This window comes from Poeciliopsis prolifica, unplaced genomic scaffold (assembly GCF_027474105.1).
Source record: "Poeciliopsis prolifica strain line A6 unplaced genomic scaffold, Auburn_PproV2 SCAFFOLD008, whole genome shotgun sequence".
Taxonomy (NCBI): domain Eukaryota; kingdom Metazoa; phylum Chordata; class Actinopteri; order Cyprinodontiformes; family Poeciliidae; genus Poeciliopsis; species Poeciliopsis prolifica.
The window spans coordinates 10,264,865-10,276,433 of NW_026562383.1; the positions used below are offsets into that span (position 1 = coordinate 10,264,865).

Below are 11,569 nucleotides of genomic sequence, written 5' to 3' on the forward strand. Positions count from 1 at the left end.
ACAAAAAACAAAGCAAAACATTTTAAAAGTCCTATGAAGGCATGTAGAAGCATAGAATCACACATTACAAGAACGATTTGGATTCATTTAAAGTAAATGTACTGACAGGTGACGCATCAAGCACCAAAACGGAGATTTTAAAAATGCAATGAAATCTAATATAAAAAAAAAATATATATATATATACATTTAAAGGTACTTAGCAAAACATTATTTAAAATATTGAATAAAAACTATCTGAAATTTATGAACAATATCTGTTATTTACAAAAAATATGCTTACTACATCTTTTCTCATGAAATCAGTGTAAAGGGATAACATTACTGCTTTGCCCCTGGTTCATTGCAATCCAAAGCAAAAGGGCCTGCGATTCTGTTCATTGTTGTTTCAATTTTTGGAGAAGTTAATATTTAACTGACAGCAGAGGGAGTTAATCAACTTCCACGTCTTCTTGGGCAGCTGTTTGATGATTTATCATTTTTTCCATTGTGGCCTACCTTGACTCAATCAATGACTCTTATGTGGGGTTGCACATAAAAAAAAAAAACAGCTACAGTTTTCTTTTCTGAGAGCAAAAGTGATGTGTGCAATTCGTGGGTCCTGGATTTTCCTAGGTTGAATATGTCAGACTGCTTTGTGGAACATTTATGTCAGTGATTCTTTAATTAAAATTGAACCTTGTTGTGAATTCACAGCTTATAAAACATTTGTGAATTTAATTTGAATATGATCTACAATATTACAACACAAATGTCAAGATCATAACAACATCACTGGTGGAACCTACTAATGGTGTAGAATGGAAATACCACCTTTATTGTATCAAAACATTATTTATTATCTTATTCACTGTGTAAAATCATAATCCTACTAATATTAATAAATACCACGAACCATGATGTGAGGTTGAAAGGACACAATGGTTTCAATTGAATAGTGATGATTAAAAAGGCAGCACAGTTAAATCACGCTCTTCAGGAGGATAATTGTTGCCAAAATAACTTAGAGCTTTTAATGATGGAAGTGTTATGGTTATACCTACAATCTGGTTATATTTTATAAATGAAACTACATGTTCTGATGAGGTATGGTCGTCAGAATAAAAGGATCTTTTGAAAATAATCTTTTCATTCAGCCCACACTTCTTTATTAAAAATGTTTTTCATTGGTCTGATGTAAAATGTTAACCTTAAATGTTGTGCTTATTTCATTATCTGTAAGCATAAAATCAAACTAAATGAACAAGAATTAAAGTCTGAAAACATCAGTCTGTGAGTAATTAATCTGTTTAATGTATTTAACCCAATGACTGGAGTTTCTGAAATCAATGAATTTTCCAACAATACTTTGACCAGCTGGAATGGGTTTGTTGATAAAATGTTAATATGCGGCATAATTCTGTCTTAAACTGAATGACCCTCTCATGGGAATTTGTTAAATTCATTTCAGTTTGTTGGTTTCGTGCAACAGGTTTAGCATTTATTGAAAAACAATGCATTTTAAATACAATTGAAGTCAAAAAACCTAATGTTAGCTCAACTCATCTGTCTGAAAACAGTTATGTGTGCTTGGGGTCTATGTCTTTTTGGAACAATTAGCTGTGTCTTTGTTTCAACAATTCAAGTTGTTGATTGGAGATGTAGTTGATTTTTAATAATTACAGGGGTAAAATATCCAGCTGGATATAACAGACGTCTGATAAAGACCATGAACAGCGTGTGGTTTGTCTGAAGCGCTCTAAGGGATATTTATGTGAATATTAGTAAAGTGATGTGTATTTGAGTCTAAATACATAAATTTTACCCAGTTTGCATTAATGAAAATCCACAATAAATTTAAACTTGTTCACACAGATCTCCAATGCATCATTAAAAGACCAAAATTATTAAAATCATAACCGTCATTTATGATGATGGATGTAAACGTCTGACCGGTTTTTGAATCTTGCATCACTCAGCTGCAGAACAGGTTTGGTTTGGTTTAGAGAGAATAAAGAGCACAAACCATTAATTTGATCTCAGATTTACATTCACTAGTTATAAATAAATCACCCAGCATATAAATAAATGGAACTGAGTTTTCAAGATGACGTCAACATTAACACACCAGATTTGAATATCAGCATTGAAAGCCATTTCTGTTGTGTGCTTTCAAAGAGAAGATTACCTGTAACTTCCTCTACATTGCATCACATTCAGGGCTTTCATGGCTGAACTGGTTTTCAGCTCCAGTGACGTTACTCAAAACTCCCAGAGGCGGATCTTCCTGACAGTTAGAAAACTGACGAGGAAGTTTTACATTTACACGCTGCTTAGATGTGCTGCTGATTAGCTGCTGCGCAACACGTGGGAAAATAAAGAACTGAACTGAACCTTTTAATGAACCAAAGAGTTTCTTTCTATGATCCAAAGTCGTTTGGACTAGGACTTTTTTAATGAACTCCACAGACAGATGATTCTTTCCAAAGCAAGTCTTTATTTTATGTAAACATGAATACAAAATTAATATAAAGAACATAACACACACACACACAAAAAGAAATATATATATATAAAATGCTCTTACAAATGAGCCACTATATGCATTGCTTTTGCAGCATTACAATATCAGCTTTGCTTTTTAAAGCTGGTGTTCACAAAGCAGGCAAAGCGAAACTTGGACACAGGTTTGCAGTAACAGGCCTCGGCATCTTCCACAGGTTATGCCCATAAAACGTTTTCTTCTTGTTCTTTCCACTTTGCAATAGACATTTTCTTTGCCATGGCGCTGCAATTATATCAGAAAAAGATGTTATATATCTTCATTTTTTGTTGTAAAATCTTAGGATTATTTTTTGCAATGAAATTACTCACTCTATTTGGGTCACATAATCCATCACCCATTTTTTAGTAGGGTCAGCGCAGGTTTTCCTTGTGTTTGTGTGGAAACTGCAATTGAAAAGAAAACAAAGTTAATAAAAATGATTGCATCATCATAAATAGTAAGTAAATAAATACATAATGTGAATTTTGAATCTGTACCGTAAAAATGTAATCACTTACATGATTGCTCTGAATGGACATAATTCTGTGTTTTTCTGCAGTGAGAAGCCCTTGATCTCTGATAATGGTATTTTTCCAGGGAAGTATCTTCGACAGCAAAAACGATAAGCTGCTAGCAAAGTTAAGAGAAGAAAATAACATAAGTCTTTGTGTCCTTCATTTATGTTTGTCTAATCAAGAAAACAAAAACATAAAATAAAAACAATATTGAGAGAAGAGATATGAAAGCAAATGCTTACCTGCATGTGTGTTTGTAGCCAGGACACAAAGGGCAGCCAGTGTTGCCACCATCACTGTTACTTTCATTGACACCATAGTTTCCGTTTTGCTGGCTGGTGCTGCTCTGGTCTGAAAGTGGTCTCTCCTTTCCTCTCTCAGGTTACTGTGAGCTGCTGATCACTGAAGTCTTTTATACACACTTCAGAGCAGGCTCTGCCCACTTGGCCAGTTTTGTCATAGCATGACAAAAATTCCCCAGTGCTCGTCCCAAACAAAGGCTGAATAAAGTTCACCTGGTCACGTGCTGAAGTGGAGAAGTGGGAAATTTAGATGTTAATCTCACCGGCTGTTGTTAACAGAGGCTGTCAGAATACAAAACACAACAAAACAGAGGTGAAAATAAAAACATTTGGTTGTAAAAATGTTATGCTTATACCAAAAATTATAGAAAGTTTGCTCACTCCTTTGCAATCAAATAAATACATTCCATTACTTTGATTATTATTTTTTTCATTCAGTTAAATTCCTCATCTTACAAACCATGAAGCTGACCACATATATACATCTCAGCAGCTGATATATTAAGAGACACAAATGACTAAGTTTATAGGAAAAACGTGGGCATGTGAACATATTTTATGAAGGTTAGTGAGAAGAGAGGACAGAGAGACCTCAGATGAAACAGAGTAATCTCATGTTGCATGTGATTTAAGTTACTTTTTACCAGTGGAATGGTGTTTATCGGCTTGCAAACTGCAAGTTCTCTTTAGTTAAAAAGTATATATGGTCATCATGAACAGCATAAAAATAAAAATGCTTCAACCTTATAATTGATCATAATTTTTAGAACTCAAACATAGTTATTTGTTTGGAAGGCCTCCCCTCTGTTACACTTGTTGGTTTGGCTATGAGCAACTATTATCAAATGCCAGAGGCAATTATTAACTAAGTTAGTTATTCAGGTTAAAACGAACAGGTAGGAGCATCAACAGATTATCAGGAATAAATAGTTAAACAAGCGATCAGTTTCAGTGAATTGATATTTTATGAATACTTCCCTGGTGAGCCCTGCTGTGCGGAACATTAGATGAATAAAATAATTTGGTATTCTCAAATAGCATGCTCTGCTAACATTTTATTAGTACATTCTCACAGACATAAGAGTGTGCTAATGAACTACTTGAACTTCAAGTTAAAATACTTCCTTTAACAAACTCCTTAACTAGGCTAGTATCATTCAATTAAAGTACAATTGAATAAGGAAAACTAATAAACTACAAAAAGTCAAAACAAACAAAGAAAAAGACCAATAACCAATAAAAGGATGCATTAAAATTACAGTTCAGTGAATTTACATGTATGTACATGTAAGCCAGGCTCGATTATGTGAACCTATTGAGAAATCCTTTTAAGTTCTACATGCACTTTAAAGCACCATGAATAATATTAATATACTGTCAGAGTGTGTGACTTTTTTCTCCATGGAAACTTTATTTTTGGCCAGGCGGTGTATGTTTTTGAGTGCCAATGGTCCAAGGTTTATTCAAAGAGGCAGTCTGTTATCCTGCCAGTCAGCAAAATGATTTTACGTGTGAGTGTCCCCAAAGGACCGCATGGAGGCTACGGGAAAACAGAGAGGAAGCACTCTGGTGCGCTGATGTTTGTATTCTTCTGTGAAACTCCTCCTTTCTGGGAACAGCGAATGAAAATGGGTTAATGCAGTATATTCTGGGATTCAGAACTCTTACCCATCTCTTTTGTTCTCTGAATCTTGTTCAGTCCTTTTTATTCCTCCCTCTGCCGGGTCCAACACCCTGATCGTACACAGATTCTTTATCCGACTCAACGCTCACTTCAAATTGTAAATATTACTTCCTGTTAGAAAAAACATCCTGGTAGTTTTAAATCTAAATCTTTTAGGAGTTTCAGTATTTTTGGACTTAGGTGTAAGTGAAGTGTAGTCAGAGGTGGAATAGTAGAAAATAATTCGACTCATAAAGGTGGAAAAATGTGACAAGGATCAGGTGATGATTTCTAGAAAACAGAGGCAGAGGTTAAGATATGGCAAAAAACTCTGAACATCAGAAATGGTTCCCACACAACTGCTGACTTCGTGGATGTGTTGCACCTCCTTGAGGTAGAAAGATACCACAGCAGCAGAGAAAACGGAAAAACTGACTTAACGGCACACACTGACACCTCAAGAGTGGGACAACTGAGGTTAAAAGAACGATGTCTATACGATCGAGAACAAATACTTCAAATGGAGAAGAAGCAACTGTAAAGATTCTTCAAGTATGGGATCCAACATTCACGTTAAATGTTTTTGAGGTCAAAGGTGACATTAAATTCAGTAAATTAAAAGGTGTGAAACATTTTAAAAAGTTGTGTGTGTTATGGTATTCATACTTTTCTAAGGACCTTCATTAACGCTACATGACAGCTAAACTTGGGGATATTGACATGGAAATAGTATTAAGGAGAAATGAAGGGCTTGTGTCTGTTATTTGAGAATAGTACATATCACTTATTGTACAAGTTACAAGGATATTTAATATAATTGTTTTTTCTTGTGTGAATAATGTATCTATTGCATTTTATGACTTTGAAACCTTAACTGTCCCAGCAATAATAAACTAACTACTAAAATAGTTACAAATAGAAAGTTTAAATTATTTTACTGTAGATTAGATAAATTAATTAATCAATAGTTCAATAAACTAATGAATTAAAGTATTTTTTTAAATAAGAAAGTGGCTTTTTGTCATTAGAAGTATTGACCAGTTATGTCACATGAAAGATGACAAAAAAAAAATGGAATATTTATGTAAAGCAACAACTCAAGTTCGATGTCTCGGCTACGTTTAATTATTATTCCAGCCTTTGAAAATAAGCACCACATTTTATACAGCATAACCACTTTGATTTCTCTGAAGAGTTTACGGGGCCTTAATGCTTGAGAAATTCTAGTTATTCATAATTTAACACAAGGTTAACATTCTGCATCTTCTGGCAGAGGAGCAACTTTTTGGAGAGAAAAGGATCATGAAAGGACTTTCATGTAAGAATTGATCAAAAATTATCACTTAATTTGTGAGTTTGTAGTATCAAAGGTTTAATAAAAAGAAAAAAAAAGTAGATGCAAGTCATCTCTTGCTTAAAATAGCTCTTGCTTGGGGGTGCGTGTCGGTCTTTCCACCAGAATACTCCATTCTTGCATATGGAATAGTAGAAGCAAAGGTAAATAAAATGATCTAATACATGACATTTAGAGGTAAGTGGAAAACTGCTCAGGGAAGAAGAAAATCTGAGAAGACCTCCGTGCATAAGCATTAAGTGGGTCGCTCGTTGTGGGTTAGTGTGGGGTTCCGTACAGATTCTTTTCTAGGTCAGAGGAACGTTTAAGCTTACACTCAAGACCCGCGCATCAAACACAATGTGCATTTAGTGCACTAAAATAGGTCACAATAACCTAAAACCTTTTGTCATCAACTTTCCATCCAAACCACAGCAGTCATTTGGGTACATCTGTTACTTGTTTATTCCTTCGCTTTGTCATATCATTAAAGTCACAATGTTATATAATCCACTTTGATATACGTTTATTTATAGAATTATTTAGAAGAAAGGGGTGCCGTTTTGCTTCACAAGAAATATGCATATTTTATAGTTAACGCCTTTGTCTACACTGCATAAATGTTTGTAATTGACAACACAATACTGATAAAAATTATTTTAGAAAACAATTTAAATGCATGATTTTATAAAACAGTTTTTTGACTCAGCACCTTTTGTTCATTCCAAAGCAAAAGCACAAATAAATACCAATACGAAGAGCAAATTGAAGGTTTAGGTTCAAACGTCTTTGTCTGTCTGATACAAAAAGATCCCACGGTCACATGAAACCTTGTGAACGTTTTCTTCATTCGCAGCTGTCTTGAAGGGAAGGGGGTCTGTAGCTCAAAGCCTGACTTCCCTTAACTGATAATTATCTACCACAACAGACTAGTTCAGACAAAGTCCTTATAATGTTTGACGTTTTGTTGCGTCACAGCATTGCACATGCCCGCATTATATAGAAGTAAATATTGCTATCTAGTAATAAGGTGAGATTGACATCTTTTTTTTTTCAGCACAACAAGGTTTGAGTCATTTTAGCTGGGATTTTTCAGGAGGAACTCTGACTTGTCCAATAGACAATAAAATATGACATTTGTCACCGGAAAGAGGTAAGAACAGACGTTAGCCTTCAGTTTGCGGGGGTATTAACTTGCATACTGGTTTCGATCCATAAAATAACAAAACAAAAAGCTAACAAAGGTACAATCAACAGTAGGATTTATTGAAATAATAACTGAAATAAATTGCAGTGACGTCAAACAGGCCTGGACAGGCCAGACTTCCAGAAAATCCACACATATTGTAGATTCCTGTTGTTTACTTCTGCTTATGCTTCTGACATCAAAGAGCCAAAGCAAAACATATTAGCTCCAATATGTTGACTGATTATAATCCATAATATGGTAATCTGTCAACATGTAGATTACCGTTTTACAGTAAACACATTTCTTTCCGTTACAAGAGCTTTTAGCTCCACATTAGGTCGATTTTGTTCTGGTTTTATCAGCTTTCACTTTGCATCTCCAGCTGGAACAAAATAAACTCTTAAACATTGTATTTCAGCTTTTTATATCACAGTTTACCAAACTGCTCAGCAAGACACAATTAGCATGGAGGACAATAAATTAGGTTCAATAAATGAGATTAGAAAGAGTTTGTAGATAAATAAAATGGCTGTCGCACATTGCAACATAATGCTGATGCTGCTACAATAAGGTCAGCAGGATGTGTTATGAGGTTTGGGTTTGTAGACTTTGTTTTTATACTTTCAGGTCTCTGATGACTGAAGAGTGAGGGAAGATTTATGCAACCGCTTGAAAGGCCGCATGTGAACTTCTATATTTGGTTAATATGGAGAAAAATGTTTGCGTTAAAAATGTAATTTAACTTCACTGAAACGTACATTACATAGTCAATACTAGATTGTGAGGCAGTCATAGCTTTTGCTAGCAAATGAAATTACCGCATTGCATCACTGAGTGAGGTGGAGCTTAATTGTTTGGTTCAGAGTGAATCACTGATGCAAAATTCCTCACAGCTTAAAGTCAACTTGAAAAGAGATCAGTCATTTCAACGTGAAATATTACTTTCATTAAATGTAAAACTTTATGTAGTTGCCACAAGGTTTGCAGCTCAAGCTACTCCATCTACCTTTGAAATATCAAATGGAGAAATTGAGCTATCAGAGTTATGTCAACTCCATGAATAGAGGAAATCAATAGAATAATAAACTAAAGGTGTAAGTGTAATGTGTCATTGTCCCTTGAACTTCAGCAAGAAGTGCCAATTTGGGGACTAAATAGGGGATTTTATGTTACAAAGTGGGTAAAGTACGCAGAACTTTGTACTTCCCGGATGACCTAAATTTATTGTTGCCTTGTGCTTTCCAGCTTGTTCTTGGTATGTGGTTTGGACGGTTTCCTTCCGTTTCACAAAGTATTTAATCTACACAGTCAGAGGCAGACGTTATCTCTCAATCCCATCTGACAAACCACATCAGCTCTCTGATTTACCACTGAGAAGGATGGCAAAGCTGGCTATGTGCGTCTCTGCTGTGCTGCTGCTGCTGTTAGCGCTCCGTGCGACTGGTAAGTAAACCGCTCTCTTCATTCAGAATCTTTGAAGAAGTCTGTGCTATTCTTTTTGGGATAATATTATTTCTAATTTGTTAACTGAGATACAAAAAATAGATGGATTTCTCTAACATGTCTCTGTTTCTTTTTTATAGCGTACCGCGGACCTTGCTGCACAAAAAATTTTGACAATCCAATTGCATTAATACGTCTGAAGAGTTTCACAGTTCAAAACAACACAGAGATCTGCAACATCAAGTCAATAATGTAAGATAAAAATTTGGTACTATGACATGTGTAATAGGTGCTGCTGCCGTGACTGCATAAATAATGCCTTTGCTCTTTTCTGATTACAGTTTCTTCACTGTGAAAGACAAACTTGTCTGTACCAATCCTGAGTTGCCTTGGGTCATCAGGGCCATGAAGTATCTGAAAAAGTAAGTTGTTATTGTCACCTAACAAATTTCAGCACTTCAGCATCACAATTTGTTCAAGATTTAACATTTAATTACAAAATTTTAATGCTATACTTTTTTGTTTAACAGGAAACAACAAAAAGAATCAGTGGAGGGTCCTCTGGGAAGTTCAGCTTAAAAGATATCAATCTTGTTACTCAGAGTATTTTTTGTTTGAATTACATTCATATAATTATATATTTGTTTTCACTTTTGTACTCATTTATATTCAATAAAGTTTACATTTTGCTAAATGTTTCTGTCCATTGATGTGTTTATTTAACAGGTGTTAGTTTCATTCAGAATCAGAATCAGTAGTTTTTATTATTAGTTGTAGACTGCAGCATAGCAAAGTGGCCACAAAGGCAAAAAAAAAAAAAGGAAAAATGTGGTAGAAGACTATACAAATATACTTCTTTTTAAATTAAATTATAATATTCTCTGCATTTCACATGGTCACCAAAACACTGATTGATTTGTAAGAAGTCTGAGTCTAAACAACTATTATCACTTTGACACCTGGTGTCGTATTTTAAAATGCTGTCATCAGACAAACAAAAGGCATAAACTCTTTCAACTTCCTCATTGCTGCTGAAATGTTCTGTACAAATAAACTTCACGTGACATACGGTTATGTACACAGCGTGGCATGTTAAATGACATAATGAGAAAATATTAATACAAATCTATGACAAAATTAATTAGAGTAGAAATTTAGTTTGAATAAGTAATTATTTTAGCTTGATATCAAGTGAAAATAATAGAGAACTGTGGACTCTTGCATAATTATTTGGCATATCGCCAATTAATTTAGTTGTTACTCATAGTTCGAGTTCTCACTAAAACCAGGAAGATAGAGACATAACACCAGTTTTAAAGTTCCTCCTCTGGCTCCCTGTAGCTCAAAGAATAGATTTTAAAATACTGTTGTTAGTTTACAAATCACTGAACGGTTTAGCACCACAATACATCAAAGATCTGCTGTTGTTGTATCAACCTTCCCGACCTCTCAGGTCTTCTGGTTCTGGTCTGCTTTGCATCCCCAGAACCAGAACCAAGAGAGGAGAAGCAGCTTTCAGCTTCTATGCACCAAAAATTTGGAACAAACTTCCTTTAAATCTCAACTAAAGGATTGTTTAGAATTGTATTTGAAATGTAATATGTAACAATGTGTTGTCTATTCTATGTTGCATGACTTTGTGTTTTTGTGTTTATGGTGTAAAGCACTTTGAAATGCCTTGCTGAAATGTGCTATACAAATAAAATTTGATTTGATAGCAGCTAGTGTATCCAGAAATGTTCATTTTAACATTTCTAGAAATACTAAAATTGTTATAACATTATCAGCAGCATTACAGCAATATTACTGCTAATAATAAAAGTAAAAAGTTTGGTGTAGTAAAACTGCTCCTAAAAATAAATTTTTGCAAGTAAATTACTCAATAAATATAACTGAATAAAAGTAACTGTTGCTGGAAAGATGGCAGTACATTTTAAATGGATTTTACATTTTGCTAAATGTTTCTGTCCATTGATGTGTTTATTTAACAGATTATATATATATATATATATATATATATATATATATATATATATATATATATATATATATATATATATATATATATATATATATATATATATATTTTTTTTTTTTAAACATGACATGTTTAAATAAAGCTGAAATCTGTATGCTACAATATGTGTCATGCTGATTTGGTTTTTTTGTTGTTCTGTTTTTACAATGCCCTGGAAAAGTACACTTAATTCTTAATCTTTTTCACATCTTGTCACCTTACAGCCACAAATCTCTGTGTATTTTGAAGCTAAAGGGGTGGTATTACATATTTTCCACACATATAGTGCTTCTTTTTTTATAGCAAAGGCAAGTATGTTACCTCCAGGCATGGTTTTGATGAGGAAATGACATTATTACATCACATCAGAATCCAGAAAGTCAGTCTCTTCAACTTCAAAGCAAAATAACTCAATTTATTTTTACAAATAATGTGAATATGATTCAGCCCTCCTTTACTCTACTGCTAAATAAAAGTCAAGCAAACATGAGTGTTGTTTATTTCAATATTTGTCTGTCTGTTCTTTGAAGGCCTCAGACGTTTTTCAGAAAATATTAGCTGCAGAGGTTCAAATCCAGGAGAA

General features: G+C 34.0%; 2 protein-coding genes across 3 annotated transcripts; one reads left to right on the plus strand and one right to left on the minus strand.

The window, feature by feature from the left end:
• Positions 1–2,468: 2,468 nt before the first annotated feature.
• On the minus strand, positions 2,469–3,413 carry ccl20a.3 (chemokine (C-C motif) ligand 20a, duplicate 3). 2 transcript variants are annotated; one of them, XM_055033505.1, is made up of 4 exons: positions 3,282–3,413; positions 3,043–3,154; positions 2,854–2,928; positions 2,469–2,767 (listed from the first exon to the last, which is right to left on the minus strand). In XM_055033505.1, exons 1-4 carry the CDS (start codon positions 3,355–3,357, stop codon positions 2,701–2,703), a joined length of 330 nt encoding a protein of 109 aa, XP_054889480.1. In that variant the 5' UTR covers positions 3,358–3,413; the 3' UTR covers positions 2,469–2,700. The 2 variants fall into 2 exon arrangements, with proteins under 2 accessions (XP_054889480.1, XP_054889481.1); XM_055033506.1 differs by having other exon boundaries at positions 2,474–2,767; positions 3,043–3,151.
• Positions 3,414–8,855: 5,442 nt separating this feature from the next.
• Positions 8,856–9,663, plus strand: ccl20a.4 (chemokine (C-C motif) ligand 20a, duplicate 4). Its single transcript, XM_055033659.1, has 4 exons — positions 8,856–8,969; positions 9,110–9,221; positions 9,311–9,391; positions 9,500–9,663. The coding sequence occupies exons 1-4, from the start codon at positions 8,906–8,908 to the stop codon at positions 9,546–9,548; spliced, it is 306 nt and encodes a 101-aa protein (XP_054889634.1). The 5' UTR covers positions 8,856–8,905; the 3' UTR covers positions 9,549–9,663.
• The last annotated feature ends 1,906 nt before the right edge of the window (positions 9,664–11,569 follow it).

Bases quoted from the DNA above. Each gene is read 5' to 3' on its own strand.
- ccl20a.3 (XM_055033505.1), bottom strand. From the start codon at position 3,357: ATGGTGTCAATGAAAGTAACAGTGATGGTGGCAACACTGGCTGCCCTT. The intron at 3,155-3,281 runs GTAAGCATTTGC...TAACTTTGCTAG, and splicing joins GGCTACAAACACACATGCAG to CAGCTTATCGTTTTTGCTGT. The intron at 2,768-2,853 runs GTGAGTAATTTC...ATATAATTGCAG, and splicing joins GATTATGTGACCCAAATAGA to CGCCATGGCAAAGAAAATGT.
- ccl20a.4 (XM_055033659.1), top strand. From the start codon at position 8,906: ATGGCAAAGCTGGCTATGTGCGTCTCTGCTGTGCTGCTGCTGCTGTTA. The intron at 8,970-9,109 runs GTAAGTAAACCG...TCTTTTTTATAG, and splicing joins GTTAGCGCTCCGTGCGACTG to CGTACCGCGGACCTTGCTGC. The intron at 9,222-9,310 runs GTAAGATAAAAA...TTCTGATTACAG, and splicing joins TGCAACATCAAGTCAATAAT to TTTCTTCACTGTGAAAGACA.